Source organism: Loxodonta africana, chromosome 16 (assembly GCF_030014295.1).
Source record: "Loxodonta africana isolate mLoxAfr1 chromosome 16, mLoxAfr1.hap2, whole genome shotgun sequence".
Lineage (NCBI taxonomy): Eukaryota > Metazoa > Chordata > Mammalia > Proboscidea > Elephantidae > Loxodonta > Loxodonta africana.
This window is the reverse complement of record NC_087357.1, coordinates 78216633-78232981: the sequence shown is the minus strand read 5'-3', so window position 1 is coordinate 78232981 and position 16349 is coordinate 78216633. Positions and strand designations below refer to the sequence as shown.

Here is a 16349-nt window from a genome sequence, read left to right as displayed (position 1 = left end):
CATGACCCTCGGAGTGAGCCATGGAGCAAGCAGAAGCAGCAGGGCATGGACGACACATGAACAAGAACACGGGAGACAGACACACGCCAGAGAGACAGACAGGGGCTCCCTGTCACTCCAGCCCCCTCCCCTGCCTGTGGACACAGAGACAGCAAGCTGGACACAGGGAAAGGGGGAAGGGCAGGGGACCCTCCTGTGTGGCCTCTAGAACCTTGGGCCAGGGGGCTGTGTTGGGAGGGTCTGGAGAGAAGTGGGGGGGGGGGGGACAGGGCTGGGGGGCAGAACATGGCCAAGGGGCCTGAGGGGGCAGGGGCTGGCAGGTGGAGGAGGGGATGCTCACACTCGGACCCTTGGTGACACTCCCATCCGAGGGGCTCCCCTGGTCCTAGAGCCCAAGGAGGCTGGCTGGTGCCAGCCCACTGGCCCGTGGGGAGGCCTTGGGCCTCTTGCCCTCACCGCCCACCCCTTCTCTTGAGCAGGTCCTGGTGCCAAGCCTAGCCCCAGGGCAAGGCAAATGGTGACCCCAACTTACATCCAGCGAAGGCTCCGGCATGTCGGACGCTCCCTGCGCTCCGGCCTGACCCTCTAAGGCTGAGGAGGGGTTAAAGGTCAGGTCGCTGTGTGGATGGTTGCTGGGAGCGGCCTGTGGCGGTTGCCGGGGTGGCTGGGAAGGAGGAGGAGGAGGAGGAGCCCCGCTGTGATGTAATGGAGGCCCTGCCTGGCTGCTGGGGTGTGGTACGTGCAAGCCTTGCTGTATGGAGGTATGGGGCTGGTCAGAGCTGCCAGCGTGGGGGATCTGTGGAGGACGAGAGAGCAGGAGAAAAGAAAAGTGAGGTGACCAGGTACAGTGACGAGATGCCTGAGAAAATGAAAACCAAACCAGAAAACAAAACACCCCAACTCAAAGCCACCCCTTTACAAAGCGGAATGTTTTCTGCAGAGCAACAAAAACTGCCCTCCCCAAAAACCATCCATGGGGAGGTGTGGAGGGGGAAGCAGGGAGGGGAGGGGGCTTTGAGACAGGCACAGACACGGAGAGCCCCCACCCTGGACGCCAGCACCCCGATGCATAGCAGCGAGGGTGGATGGAGAAGCTGATGGTCAGGTTTCTGGGGAGCAGGGAGGCGGTGTTGCTGGCAGCGTGGTGCAGGCCTTAGTGCTGGGCGGCGGAGGGCAGACACAACACACAGCACGGAGCAGACGTGCGCTCGGGAGTGGGTCTGTGGCCCCCGAAACAGGCCTGGCCCCAGGCAGGGGCCCCCCACCTCTGTCTTGGGGTGGTGCTGGGCATGGGGGCTCCTTCTGAGAGCCTGAGCTATGAATGGCTAGGGCACCCCCACAAGCCCTGCCTTGGGGGTAGGGGTGGGGCCTGGCCAACGTTAAGGTGGGCTAAGCTGGGGGCTACCAGTCAGCAACAGGTCTTGGCCACAGGGTGTGGAAGAAAGAGGCCTCCCAGGGGCATGGAGGAACACCAAGTGATGGAGCACCACCAGGAAGCCTGGGCCCCAGGGGTTTCCCTATCAGGTACACGAGAGGACTCACCCCATTCAGGCACATGCCTTTAAATCCGAGGGCTGTCTGTGGGCAAGGGGGTACATGGGGGCGAGGCTTAAAGATTCCACTTGCTGATGTTTGCTGTCCCCAGGAGGCAGAGGGCCTTCGGGGCTCAGATCTCAGGGAGAGAGGCCTGGAGGAAGCGTTTAAAGGCCCAGTACCACCTCTCACTCCTCCCTGCCGGGGCACCCTGCCAGGCCCCAGTCAGAAGGGGCAGCTCGATGACCAAAGGTCTCCGTGGCCGTTTATGTCCCTACCATCCTCAGAGCCACACAGCAAACATCCATACTTTCTTCCTTTGTGGGTTTGGAAGCAGCAGCCCTGATGGCCCGGAATCTTCTCCTGATCCTAGTTTCTAGTCTCTCATCCCTCCTCCTGTTTCTCCTGAAAGATGCTTCTCAGGCCTGGCCTATGCACATGGCCCAGGGAACCCTCCCTGACGTGGGCCCTGCCACACAGTGCCCCGAGTGACTGCCTGGCCCTGGGGTTTGTGACCCATGTGTGGGGTGTACACGGGGTAAGGAGGGCAAGGCGCAGCCTCCCAGCTGTCAGTGTGGGGCCAGCTCAGGACTCTGGCCCATGCCTGTGGGCAACAGGGCCTGGCCCTGTGGATGCATCCACGGTGCTCATACTGCGGAAGCAGGGAGTGGCCCCCCACTCCTGTAAGCAAGGCACCTGCACAGATAGTGCCCCGTCTTCCAACACAGTCACCTGCATCCTCCTCCACCCCCACCCCTTCTAACATCTTGCTGGAAGGTCTCAGGGGCTGGAGGTGTACGCTCTGGGACCCTGCTGATACACCTGCCAACTGGTACGGGAGGGTCCCTGGGTGAACTGGCACTTGCCTGGAGCTCTCCTGCCAGGCCCAAGGTGGGAACTGCTCCCAGCTGTTTGCTTAGCCCAGAGGCCAGGCTGTGTCTGGCTGGGCAGGTGAGTGGGGCTTATTTTAGGATCGTCTGCCCCTTCGTGTACATCCGCACTACTGAGTCCAGCTCTCTTTTAGTGAGAGCCCAGAAAGGCACGAGGGTGGGCACAGCTGGGGAGCACCCTGTGGAGCTCTGAAGTCAATGCACTGGCAGAGTCCCCTCTGCAAAGAAGCCAGGCAACAGGGCTAACAGGAAGCAGGCAGAGTCCTGCTGGAAACAGGAAGTAAATGGCACTCCCGCTGTCACGTTCCAGTGTGGGGATTCGTGCAGGCTCAGGATGTGCCACATGTCCATATTGGGGCGTGTGGTCAGTGTGCTTGCTGGGCTCAGAAGGTGAAGGTCTGGGGAGCAGGGCTGGCACAGGGGGGTCAGGAGAGGCCGCCGCAAGTTGGAAGCCCCAAGGAGCAGAAAGTTAACTTGCAAAAACTCCGCCAAAGCCCCAGGAAAGGAGCTATTTCAAACTCCATGCTCTGGGATCCTACGGAAAAGCTGCTGCAGGGCCCTTGCCAAGTCCTTCTGGTTAGTACGCACTGCCACTGAGCTGGGTGCGCGGGCTCTTGGGAAGGTCCTAGCCCGGGGCAGAGGCACTCAGGGCTCGAGTGTGTGGTGCCCAGTACAGCCAGGGGCCCCATGGTAGAGGAAAAGGAGGGCCTGCAGTGTGCCTTCAGGTCTAGGCCCTCCTTACCCCACTGCCAGGCACTGGCAAGACCCCTGGAGCTCTCCTCTTGGGCTGGTGTGGCCCATGGCCTGCTGCCAGGTGCCAGGGACTGCCCCTCCTCCTTCTCAAGGTGAGAGGCCAGCGGCAAGATGACCTTGGCCCACTTCTGATGGTGGTGAGTCATTGCAGTGCTTCAAGTCTCAGTTACCCCAGAACCCCAGCTGTTTCCCTCCATTCAGGAATGACCAGAACTTGAGCTCCGCTAGGGCAAGGCCTGCGGCTGCCTTGCCTGCACCTGGCCCAGAGCACAGGCTCAGGAAATGTTTCCTAAGGTGACAGAATCCTCTAGCCCTCATTGGATGCCGATTCAGGCAGACGGCCTGGCCTCCTGCCGCTGCTGGGTCCTTGGGAAGGGGCGGTCTCTAGACAGCACAGGGTGTGTCTGAACAAATGTGCAAACAGGCAAGTAGTGCGTATTTGGGCCATTCCTTTTTGCAGAGGTGTGACAACCTGAAGGTTCAGTCCCCTGGGGAATAAACGTCTGGGTTTAGGACTACCTTCTCGGTGGCTGGAGCCAGGTTATGTCAATGTAAGACTGTAAGAGGAGAGGGGGTGGTGGGGTGTGTAGGGGTGTATGTGCGGGGAAAGTCCTGAGTGAGAGAGGGCAAGTCTAGGGGCACCGATGGGTGATGGGCCATGACCCAGTCTTGGTCAGGCCTCCTTACTCTCTTCTGAGGCCCCGGACCCAACTCTTAGTCCTCCTCTCAGCCCGGGAGGGAACTAGGGTATCCACATCAGAAAGGTCCTGAGGGGGCCTCTTCCCTGTCAGGCTCAGGAGGAGGCTGGGGGTGTAGGCCGAGGGGGTTAGGGAGGTCGGGTAGCTGTGACTGGAGGGAGGAGGTACTCACAGTTTCCTGCATGGGGTGGCTGAGGGGCTTCTCAAGGGCGGCCATGTTGTTGGGCATGTCCGGGGGGTGGGAGAGCTGGGGGGGCCCGTGCATGAAGTCATTCATGGACGTCCCACCAGGGTTCCCGTGGGGGAAGTCAAAGTTGCCGTGGCCCTGGTAGTTGTTGCCTGGGGAGGGAGCAAGATGGGGAAGGGGGTCACCCAGCGGGAAGGTGGCTTCCCCCCACACCCTGGTAGCAGGGCAGGAGTATGTGCCAGGGGCTGAAAGTAAAAGCTGAGTCCTTTTTCTCCTGCACCCAGGGGGTTGCTGCTCAGGGGAGGGGGCAGGACAGGGAGTGAGACCGAAGTCTATAGCATTCAGCAGATCTGCTGAGCTGGACTCCCAGGCCTGTTACCACTGCCGCCGGGGGCCTCATCTCATAGCTGGGCAGACCTCAGCTGGGAGGGCTGGCCAAGATCTGCCCAAAGCCACAAAGAAAGCTGAATCAGGTCACGATGGCAGCATGAGAAGTCAGCTGCCCACCTCCCGGGCCACTGTACCTCCATGGTTACGTAAGAGGTCAGAGAACCAGCAACCTGGCAGGCTGGGGCCCCCGGCACACTGCTGGGCGTCTACCCAGAAGCCCTGAAACCTAAGATCACCCCTGTGTTTGAGAGTGTGTGTTGGGGAGTACTTTCTAGGAACCAAAGGGTGGTGGTGGAGGTCAGGGCCAGTGATGGTGGTCCTCTGATCTCAGTAGCCGAAAGCTGGAGCTCCAGGCTCCTGGACTGTGACCCAGGTGGGCGGGAGGGCTGCAGGAACAGGGGCACTGTAGAGGACATGGGGGAAGGGCTAAGGGCTCCAGGTTCGTGGGCTCTGTTAGCAGCCCCCTAGAAAACTCCAGCTGGGGGAGGGGGCAGTCGTGCACCAGCAAAGCAGGCTCTGACACCCTGGACTAGTACCAGTTAAGGCGCGGTCCCCGTGGACTCCGGGAGGCTGAGCGGGGTGGGGAGGCAGAAGTCTGGCTCCTAGGCAGCTCTGCACTCACACCTTGCCAGCTGGGCTCCAACCAAGAGGGCTGGAGGCACCGAGGCAGGTGGATGAAGAGGGGTGGGTGGGCGCCTGCCTGGGCCGCTGCACCCTCAGGTCCAGGGATTTGGGATTGCTTTTGGGGTTGTGTGTTACTTCTGCCTCTTCACACCAGGCCCCCCGTACCTGGCACCACTAGCACAGAAACCCTGGGCCCCTGTGGAGACTGGGGCCTGCCCCCCACCTGCCCCAGCCCAGCAGCACCCACCCTGGCTGCTGTAGTCATTGGAGTTGGTGCCCCCGGGTGGAGGCGGAAGCGGGTAGGGGGATGGGCCGGGACCCAGGGCCGCGATCATCTCCATGACGTTGGGCATGGTCATCTGGCTGGGGCTCATGGTCTTGAACCGCTTAGAGGGGATGCCGTCGGGGTCATCCTTGATGTGCAGGTCTGACTTGATAGGCACTGGCCGCCAGCTGCACGTGGGGTCGATGGTGACCTCTTCAAACTCGGAGCTGGGTGGCAAGGCAGGGAGCTTTAGACACGTGACTCTCCCACATGGACAGACACTGAGGGTCCATGCCCTCTTCTCACCACACCCCATGCAGGACAGGCGTGGTGGCCATTCCACACCCCTGTCTGAAAGACGACGGACTAAGGCTAGGCAAAGCAGGAACGCGGGCATCTGGTCCCATGGCCTCCCAGCCAGGGAGCAGCCGTGGGGGCACTGTCAGGGCCTGCTGCCCCAGCTGCATTTGGGCCCTTCTGGAAAGTTCATTCATCCCCAGGCCCAGAAGCCACCATGGGAAAGTGAGAGAGACGCGGGTGCAGTGGGGCAATTCATCTGCCGGCCTCAGGGGAAGGAGGCTGTCCACATGCTCCCCTCTTTCCCACCAGGCTAGCATTCCCACCCCTGCCCCACCAGGAGCCTGTCCCCGCAGGGGGCCCCACTTACTGTTGGATGGCATTCAGGATCCCCCACATGTACTGATCCACCTCCAGGCCCTCGAGCAGAGCAGTTTTACTGGAAAAGGGGAGGAAGTCCTTGACCTTTGCCCCTGGACCCCAGGGAGTGGTAGACGCAGTGCCCCCACCCACTAGGTGTCTATGAGCCCTTGCTGCAGGCACTACTGGAGGCCCTGACATGGGAGGGTGACTACTGATGATAAAGGGGCTGTCCAGAGCCCCTGCCTCTGAGCCCCTTTGCTGTGTTCTGGCAGAGGTGGTGGTGGCAGAGCCCCTCTGCTGTCAGGTGGAGCTCCCACATGGCGGCATCACTCACTTGCACACAGGACACCTCCAGGTCCCTCTCTCGCAATTCAGCTGCAGGTATGACTCCAGGTCAAAGCACTGTGAGGCCAGGGAAACACAGACAGACAGATGAGACCAGGACTGTCCAGAAACTGCCTGGATTCAGGTGCTGTCGCTCTTCTGGGACCCCTGTGGTGCTGGGAAGCCCTCCCCAGCCCAGCACCCCCTCACTGTTTCTGCCCCAAGACAGCCCCTCTCCGTGGCAGCCACTCTGGGGGCTGGAAGCAGCGTGGCCTCGGGCCTCCCCTTCAGCCTAGCCATCAAGAACAAATCCAACTGAGCTGATAAATCTGTGACAGGACAAATAAGGTGGCCAGACTGCCCACTGTGCCAACATTATCCCAGGGGGAAGGTTCCTGCCTACCACAAAGCCCTCAGGGATTAGCTGTATGTGAGGGTGGGCTATGGGTCACAGCCTCAGTCTGCAGCGATCCTGGAACTAGATGACAACCCATTTAAAAGATCTTGGCCTGGCCTCAGCCAGTCCCCACCACCTCTTCTCCCTCTGAGTGCCCCTCCTGGACCCTCTCTCTCTGGGCCTGCACAGTGGGGGGACAGCCTTGCACCTCTACCCCTGGAGAGACCCTCTCTGAGCAGCCCCCGCCACCCTCATCTGCACAGGGCTGTGTTGATGCGCCAAAGACTGTGACGGTCACTTGTTTGGCAGCCACTCCCTGAGCCCCTGCATGGCCAGGGCCCTGGACACAGCAGGGAGCCAGGCAGGCATCCCTGCCCCCACGTCCTGTAACCTGCCATGGCTGCACGTGCCAGCTTTCAGCTGTGGGCCCTATACCACGCTCTGGCCACTAGCAGATCCAAGGGGCTTCCCTGACGGCTCACCTGGACGTGCTTGCAGTCGTGGCCTCGGGCGGGCAGCTGGATGCGCCGGAATGTGATGGGGCACTTCAGGGACACCTTGATGGCTGTCTGCTCCACGCCATCCTCCCCGTTGAGGGTTGTATTGCCCGACGAGGCCGCCACGCTGCTGAAATTCCGCTTGACTAGGGGAGGGAGACACAGGCAGGTAAGGGGGGCAGAGCTGGGGGAGGCTCTTCCACCCCCACAGACGTTGCAGGGTGCCCCAGCCTGGCCCAAATTTAGCTGAGACTGCTAGGTGGCCCAGGCTGCCCCACAGTGCCCATGCATAGAGGGCATGTGCCAGGGAAGGGCCCACGTCAGTCCCCAGTCTCTACAGCATGGGCCCCACCTTCACTAGGAGCTGGGGGCTTTCCGCGAACACGCAGAAACACCGCCTGCCCCTTCTGCCTGACTTCCTGGGTCAGTGCAGAGAGCCCCTCAGGAGCTTCTACACTTAACTCTACAAATGTGGAAACAGAGGCAAATAACCGCTGGGAATTCTTGGGGCAAGGGGGTCACCCGAAGCAGCAAAATCAAAGGCAGGAGGGGCAGCTATGAGCCCCCCTGCAGGCTGCCTCTGATAGGTGTTAGCTCCTGGCATCTCCTCCAAGAGCTCACGGAAACGTCCAAGACAAAGAAACCGACTCTAATCCGGGTGGCCCTTCCCCGAGTTTAAGCGTGAGGCGTAGCGGTGGGGAAGGCCAGTCTGGACTCCAACCCCTGGGCTACCTTTCTGCTGAAGATCCCCCTTCTCCAAATCCCCCCATCCTTCAAGGCCCGGTCTAGTGGTCACGGTCACTTCCTCCAGGAAGCCCGCCTGACCTGTCTCACCCATCCCCCGCCCCCCAGCCCCCCTCCCACTGCATGGCATTTTATTGCCACCTGTCTCACTTCCGTCGGCTGTTGCCTGTGTGTGTGTGTGTGTGTGTGTGTGTGTTGGGGAGAGGGTCACGGAATTCCTACCAGGTACCCAGGCTCTAAGTACCTGGTGCATCTGACCATCACCATAGCTCCACGTGGAGGGGTACGAGTCTGGTAGGGGAACTGGGGCTTGAGAAACACTCAGGGGCCAGTGGTGGCTGGCATGGAGCCAGAGGTCAGTCCCAGGGGAATATGACCACAGCTCAGTCGGAAACCCTGGCAGGGCTCTGGGTCTGGCTCCCACTCTTGCCCCACTCACTTTTCGTGATGCAGTGCTCGGCTGGCAGGAGGCGCTTCTTGAGGAGGCCTTGTAGCACAGAGCGGACGGAAGGCCGGTGGACCAGCTGCAGCACAAACAGGTGGGACTGCAACAGAGGGTGGCCGCTCAGCCCTGTCCTGTGGCCCCAAGGCCCAGGGCAGGAAATGTTCCCATGGTCCCATAGCCAGGCCACTCTAGGAGAGGGAACCCTGGGGCCTGGGAGAGAAGGCTAGAGGCCTAGGATGTACCCTGGGACCTATGATCCTGGGAACTCAGGTTGGGGCCGTCACCTGGGAAAACTGCCGCTGCTTGAGGATGACAAGGTGAGGTTATGGACACACAGCACCAGGAAGGGAGCCCACCTCACTGCCTACCACTGCTCCCACTTCCTGTCCTTCCTGCCAGAGGTCTTGATCCTGTCTCTACTCCTCCAAGAAGACTTCCAGGACTGCACACTCAACATGCCCACACCACGTGCCCCACTCTGATAGCTGTGCAGCCCACACATCCCCAGGCGGTGGCTTCTCTCTCAGGGTGGCTGTAGCACGCTCTGCTCATGTGCAGAGTCAGACTTCACCCCTTCTCCTGTATTCCCCAGAAAGACCCGGCCCCCAGAGCAAGCTAGACCCCAGTCACTGAGGAATGAGCACAGGGCAGCTCAGATGCGACCCCAGATTCAGGAGCCACAGTTCCGGGGGACACATACACGGAACACACAGACAGGGCTGGGTAGAGAAGGGAGAGTTAGCTTCAGATGTGGTAGGGCTCGTTGTGGGGAAAAGTGGTCCATCTACGAAAATTCCTTGAGCAGAAACAGAGCTCTGATGGACACACAGAGCACCATGGGTGGAAGATGGGGCACGGAGAGGAGGTGCCTGGGGAGCCATAGGGGCAGAGTGAAGTACACGTGGAGGACGGATGGAGCCTGCAGTGTGGCAGGGCAAGGGCCAAGTTTGACGCCCAGGCACCAAAGTGGCTCTGAACGCATGTCCCCACTCAGAGTTTGAATTTTCCTCCACAGGTCCAATGAGTGGTGTTTCCGAGAGGTTACCTGGCAGCTGGGTGGGGCATGGCTGTGGCGATGGGGGCGCCCTAAGGACACAGCTAAGGGAGCAGAGGGCCAGGCTGTGCGGGGGCCATGGGGCAGGCCTGGTCTATGTCGTCTGTGGCCCTGGGCCCACAGAGAGGACAAGAATGTGGGGCCCACCCTCCTGCCACACTCACGCAGCAGCAGGCTGTGACGGTGATCTGTATGGTGTTCCGGCCCGGCTGGCACACGTGCTTGAGGTGCAGAGGCTTGTGGGAGGTCTTGTTGTCGCCACGCTCGATGGTGAGGGGGGTGGCGTTCACGCTGACCTGCACCGAGGCTGGCCAGTTGGTGTTCATCTGCCGGTCCTCGTGGTGGTAGCACTTGAACTGCAGTTCCAAGTCAGACCTGTAGGGGGCAGGCGAGGCTAGTTCAGCGCTCTGATGGGGGCTGCCTAGGGACTGTGCCTGTGGTCTGCGACCTCCAGCCAAGCCACACACCTCTGAACTCTCCACACCCCCCTGGATCCCTCAGGACTCCCATCCCGGCCCGGATGCTCTACAGCCGCCCCCCAAGCCCCTGCCCCCCGCAAGTTCTCCTCTCTCACCCCGAATATCCTTCTCCCCATATCTCTAATCAAAACCCAACCAAACAATCCAAATTCTTCCCTAAATGCCCACACACCAGCCACTCCAGCCGCAGCTCCCAGCTCAGGCTACAAGTTTCCCCAGCCCCTTCCTGTAGGGGTGACAGAGGAACAGGAGCATCCCCTCCTGTATTATCTTTGACCCCTCTTGCCCAGGACAGAGATAAAAATTGCCCAGGACAGAGATAGCAGGGCAAAAATAACAGATGCCAACTTGACTGGCTGCCCTCCAGACTCCTGTAGGGAGAAGGGCCCCAGGCCAGGGCTGTTTCTTGTTCAAGTTACCTCATGGGGGGCCTGTGCCTATAGAGCTAGTGTTGGGGCACTTAGCTTTTCATGCATCAGTGGACAGGGTGCTGTTCTGGGCTGGGTGCTGGGGATGGCCCTGCACAGCAGGGAGACCTTGGGTGTGTCTGGCATATGGTACCCATGGGGGACAACTGGCAACCGTTCAGATGGAGGGAGAGGGGCCTGGGGTAGGGTACGGGCAGCTCCGCTCAGAAAGGGTGAGTGATGTGCTGGGGGCCAGGACTCCTGGGTTCTGGCCCAGCCTGGGCCCCTTCGTGGGCCTCTGTTCATTGCACGTTCCCACTACCACCCCTTATCTCTGTGGTTCCTGCTGCCAGAAATGCCCATCCCACAGCCAGGAATCCTGCTTAACTTCTCAGGCTCAGCCTGCATCCCACCCCGCTTAAGGGTCCTTCCCCAAGCCTGACTGTACCTTGCTCACCCGGCCACCCCCCGCTGTCCTCACGCTCCTCACTCAGTACACGTTCCACCTAGAGGTCAGGGCAGGGGGCTGCATGTCAGAGAGCAGCATCCTTCCTATCAGTAAGGCAGGGAAGGTCAGCCTTGTCGGGCTGGGATGAGGGTTAAGAGAGAAGGGGTACCCAGGTCGGGACATCATTCCCTTCTTAGAACACCACTTCTAGCTGGCACACAGGAGTCCCTGGGTGGTGCAAATGGTTAAGTGCTCAACCACCAGCTGGAAGGTTGATGATTCGAAACCACCCAGAGGTGCCTCGGAAAACAGGCCTGGCAATCTGCTTCTGAAAGGCTGCAGCCTTGGAGCAGTTCTACTCTGCACACACAGGGTCACTGTGAGTGGGAACTGACACAATGGCGGCAACCACAATCTGGTGGAAGCCGTCTCCTTGCTGTGAGTGTTGGCTCAGCAAGTCCCCAGCAGAAGGGGCTCAGAAGATCCAGGAAGGGGAGGTCCAGCAAGGGGTCAGCATGGGTGTGGCTGGGAGGAATGTGTGAAGGCCTGGCTGTGACATGAGGACACAGCCTGATCCATACAAGGCCAGCAGTTACCACGTCTCATGGAGCCGGGCAGGACTCAGGGGCCAAGGCCACAGGAAGGATACTCCTGGTAACAGGATGTGAGTGAGCAGGGCCCCCAAACCCCCAGGAGGCCGCACAGAGGTCTGCCCACATGCCTAGGGGGTCTCCTCCACTCTTGTCTGAGTGTCCCAGCCCCCGTGCCAGCTCTGTCTCGGGCAGCCTGCTCAGTGGGGTCCAGGCAACCAGCACAGAGTGTGTGTGTGCACACGCGTGTGAGGGGCTGAGACCCACAGCTTGCCCTCAGGATGCCCATGGGCACGGTGAGACAGGGTGAGGCCTGCCTAAGGAGGAAGCACCAAGAGGTGGTGGGATCCAGGCCCCAGTCCTGCCCCTTGCTGGCTGGGAGGGCTCACACAGACTCATTAACATCTCTGGCCTCAGCATCCTCAGCGGTCAGTGGGGAAAGCACCACCCACTTACATGATCAAAGATCAAGTGTGGAAGGGGCCTCCAGGGCCCTGCACTCCAGCATGTTCCATCTGCACAGCGCCCATGCTAGAAGTATTCCTGAGCCCCAGCCCTGCACCACTGTCAGCCCTTGCAGTCTGCAGGGCTTTCTGGTTCTGCTCTGCCCAGCCCTGTATGTGTGCCTCCAGGCTCATCGCTCTGCGTTCCTGGCTCTGGCCAACGTGCCACTTTGAATTTTGGGACTCCTGCTCCCTTGTGCCAACCCAGGGCCTCTGCTGGAATGCCCTCCTTGCTAGCCTTTAGGTCTGAGTGTAGCCATTTTCCTTCTGGGATGTCTTCCCTGACCACCACAGCAGTAAGTGACAACTGCTCCCTGCCCCTGGACCATATGCTGTGGCTGCCTGTCCTTCCCCTGCCGTGCCCATAGGTCCCCCTGCCACGCCCAGGCCTTGCCCAGGCAGGGGCTCAGGCAGTGATGCTGCACGGATGAAGGGGCAGGCAGACATTGCTGCCCCCCGTACAGGTGACTGGCCCGGGGAAGTCTCCACCCATGCTCACCTCCACATCAGCGTCTGGTGGACCGTGGGCCGCAGGTGAAAGACGTGGTTGCTGACGGCCAGGTTGTGCTCCAGGCGGAAGGGCTCCAGCACCACACCATCCCGCACGGGGAACGTGAGCCGCAGCTCGTCGTTGTGGTTGGCTGGGGTACAGAGAGGGGTCTGATGAGCCACATACCTTGGCCACCACGGCACCACAAAGCATGGTTACTCACACGTGGCCATGCCCCGTGGCTGCCCACTCAGAGACACACAGATGTGAGTGTGAACAGGCACGTACCTGGGCTGAGTGCCAAGTGTACCCCAGGGACCCTGAGTCTGCCCAAACACTCCTGTGTCCTGTTCCACTCACCTGGCTCTGCCTCCCTGGTCCTTTGTGCCCAACCTGCAGAGCAGCCTCCCTTCTCCAAAAGCCCCAGGGGCCTCCTCCCAGCCCCCTACCCGAGGCTGAGCACCAGGGACTGGAGAAGGCTCAGGACACTAACATCACAAGCCGGTTCCCAATTTGGAACCAAACCAGCGTCCTTTCCTTCCCTCTTGGACACAGGGTCTGGGCCAGGAGATGAGGCCCCCCGACCTGGGTGCAGAATTCTCTACATTTCAGCTGCCTCTGAGGTACACTGGTCACCAGGCGGGACAAGCACGAGGACAGCTGCGGCTGCTCAGCCCCTAGAGGCCCGCAAGCTCACTCACTTCCAGTGTCTCTTCCGGATGAGGCTCAGCTGCTCTCAAGCTTCCTGCCCTCCCAACAACGCCCCCTCCACCGGGGAGCCAATTTCCAAGCCTCCTGCCCCTTCAGCCACGATGGCCCCATCGAAGCTTGCAGGCGGGGGCACTCACCTGGGGGCGGCGGCAGAGCGCTCATATTTGGCTTGATGTCGGGAGGGAAGGGCGGTTTAACGTCTTGACTGGGGGACAGGTATGGGGGGATACTGCTTCCGGGGGTCATGGGGGGCGTGGGGTTCCCTGGAACAGGCGAGTGGGGGTAATTTGCCACAGGAACCGGCCTGGGAGGCTGGAGGGAAACAGAGACCGTACAGAAATTATGGGGTCATGGGGATGGGAGAGGCCATGGCTGTGGACACACCGCCCCCCCCCCCCCAGCCAGCACTCAGGCCTCTACCCTCATTGAAGCACAGGTGGGTCTGGGAAGGGCCCTCACCGTTCATTTGGGTCACGGCACCACTGAATTAACCAGTGTCAGGCAGGTGCGGAGCCCCCTGCCTATTTCACAGATGGGGACACTGAGGTTCAGGGTGGTGAGGACTTGTCTAATATGGCCCCAGGAGAAAAAGCAAGCTGGGGTCAAGCCCAGGTCCCCTACTGCTCACCGTGCAGGCTTCCCACATCATGATCTCAGCCCTGCCCTCCCCCAGCACCCCCAAGCCTTTGGGGTCCTCTGATGGAGTCAGGGTCTGCAGGACCAGAAGGACTTTGGTTCCCAAGGAGCCCACCACCTCTCTCAGTCCTCCTCTGTTCTCTTTTGTGACTAGTTGGGTTGACACTTGTCCCTCCCCACCCATTCAGAGCTGGTGACCAGGGGAGGGCACCCCCACTCCAACGTTTGCAACGGCGGGAACCCTTTGGTCCGACAACTGCGTGTGGGTTATAACGTTAAATACTAAAATCTGCACATACCCTGTTAACAGTCCCTTGGCTGTAGTTACTGTAGCTGGTTCCCGAGAAGGTGTTATTTTGTCCATTAAACTGTTCTGGCTGTTGTAGCAAGATAAGCAACAGTGTTATGAGTGGACAGCAGAGATGCTGTGGGAAACCCTCTCTCCCTCTTGATTCTAAAATTCATCAGGAGTCCAGGGGATGGGAAGAGGCTCCTGCGGCTGGGTGGCGCAAGGTGGTGGGGCAGGGGCGGGGGGCGAGGGTCAAGCAGATCATCCACAGGGACAGCATTTTGTCTAATTAGGTCTCTCTCTGCTATTAATTAGGCAGAAGAGCTTACAAAAATAGAAACACCCAGGGTGCTGAAGTTGTAGCAAAAATAGTAAACCCACATGGTGGATGGTTCTGTAAACTGGCATGGTTCTTTGGCAAATAAATGTCAAATATTTCCAGAGTCTTCTTCACTCTGAGAATGTATTTTAGGTAGTTGTGTCCTATCTAGTTGCCCCAGACACTGGATTAGTGAATACTGAGCCAGCGCTGCGAGGGCAATGCAGGGTTAGGCTCCCCAGAGCCTTTGGTCACATCCTTCTGGTCAAGTGATCAAGATATAAGTTTGTTTTATGTGGGTTTCTGCTTAAGGACGCTTAATTTAATATATTCCAGAACACTTAATTTTACTCACAAGGAACCTGTACATAGACCAAGACGCAGTTGTTCGAATAGAACAAGGGGATACTGTGTGGTTTAAAGTCAGGAAAGGTGTGCATCAGATCAGGGTTGTGCTCGTTCACCATACCTACTCAATCTGTATGCTGAACAAGCAATTTGAGAAGCTGGACTATACGAAGAAGAACGCGGCATGAGGATTAGAGGAAGGCTCATTAACAACCTGCAGATGACACAACCTTGCTTGCTGAAAGCGAAGAGGACTTGAAAAACTTGCTGACGAAGATCAAAGACCACAGCCTTCAGTACGGATTACACCTCAGCATGAAGAAAACAAAAATCCTTACAACTGGACCAACAAGCAACATCATGACAAAGGGAGAAAAAATTGAGATTGTCAAGGACTTCATTTTACTTGGATCCACAATCAACACCCATGGAAGCAGCAGTCAAGAAATCAAATGACATATTGCACTGGGTAAATCTGCTGCCAAAGACCTCTTTAAAGTGTTGAAAAGTAAAGATGTCACTGACCCAAGCCATGGTATTTTCAACCACCTCATATGCATGTGAAAGCTGGGCAATGAATACGCAAGACTGAAGAACTGACGCCTTTTAATTATGGTGTTGGTGAAGAACGTTGAATACACGGGCTGCCAGAAGAATGAACAAATCTGTCTTGGAATAAGTACGGCCAGAATGCTCCTTAGAAGCGAGGATTGTGAGACTTTGTCTCACTTACTCTGGGCATGTTATCAACAGGGATCAGTCCCTGGAGAAGGACATCATGCCTAGTAGAGGGTCATCGAAAAAGAGGAAGACCCTCAATGAAATGGATTGACACAGTGGCTACAACGATGGGCTCATGCATAACAATGATTGTGAGGATGGTGCAGGACTGGGCAGTGTTTCCATTCTGTTGTACACAGGGTTTCTATACTGAGTTGGAACCGAATGGATGGCACCTAACACCAACGACAACAATTTAATATATAGGAGGCCCTGGGTGGTGCGAATGGCCAAAGCGCCTGGCTGCTCACTGAAGGAAAGGTTGGATGTTTGAGTCCGCCCAGAGGCATTCTGGAAGAAAGGCCTAGAAATCTACTTCCAAAAAATCGGCCATTGAAAATCCTGTGAAGCACAGTTCTACTCTGACACACACTGAGTCGCCATGAGTTGGAACTGACTCAACAACAACCGGTTTTATTATGTCAAAAACCAGAAACAACCCGCATGTCCAACAGGAAGGGAAGGATAATATGCAGTGCAGCCATCTCAGTGGGATACTTGGAAGCTGTGCAAAGAGTAGGCTCTGTGGACGTAAGTAAGATGCTATGGTTTCCCGTTAAGTAAAAGATTCAGAATTACTGGAATAGCAACTACGTAAGAAGGTGGTGCCCACAGGTGTGCATGGAGAGAGGCTGTTTAAATGAAATGTTAATATACTGAGGGTGTGTGTTTTTCTTCAAAAATGTATCTTGTATGTGTTGCAAATAAGAGCAAGAGACAGAAAACCGTCGTTTGAATCTCATGAGAACTGGCACCAAGAAAAGCCAGGCTGGCTTCCTGGGCCACCACATGCAAAGTGCTGTGGGTTGAGAAATGCGCGTTGAAGTCCTAAGCCCTGGTACACGTGAATGTCACCATTATCTGGAAACAGGGTCTTTGAAGATGTAA

The 16349-nt window shown here is 58.4% G+C and overlaps 1 protein-coding gene across 14 annotated transcripts in view; it reads right to left on the bottom strand.

Annotated features, from left to right (window-relative positions):
* Positions 1-16349, bottom strand: part of ZMIZ1 (zinc finger MIZ-type containing 1) — a 257806-nt gene that overhangs the window by 4715 nt on the left and 236742 nt on the right. For 12 of the 14 annotated variants that reach the window (XM_064269791.1, XM_064269786.1, XM_064269785.1 and 9 more), the window contains 11 exons: positions 14025-14102; positions 13227-13401; positions 12388-12529; positions 9626-9836; positions 8402-8507; positions 7204-7364; positions 6335-6402; positions 6008-6076; positions 5323-5567; positions 4047-4213; positions 533-796 (listed from right to left, as the gene is read on the bottom strand). In XM_064269791.1, coding sequence (XP_064125861.1) covers positions 533-796; positions 4047-4213; positions 5323-5567; positions 6008-6076; positions 6335-6402; positions 7204-7364; positions 8402-8507; positions 9626-9836; positions 12388-12529; positions 13227-13401; positions 14025-14102 — 1686 coding nt within the window. The remainder of the gene's footprint in view (positions 1-532; positions 797-4046; positions 4214-5322; positions 5568-6007; positions 6077-6334; positions 6403-7203; positions 7365-8401; positions 8508-9625; positions 9837-12387; positions 12530-13226; positions 13402-14024; positions 14103-16349) is intronic. The other 2 variants (XM_064269792.1, XM_064269790.1) reach the window with 2 other exon arrangements.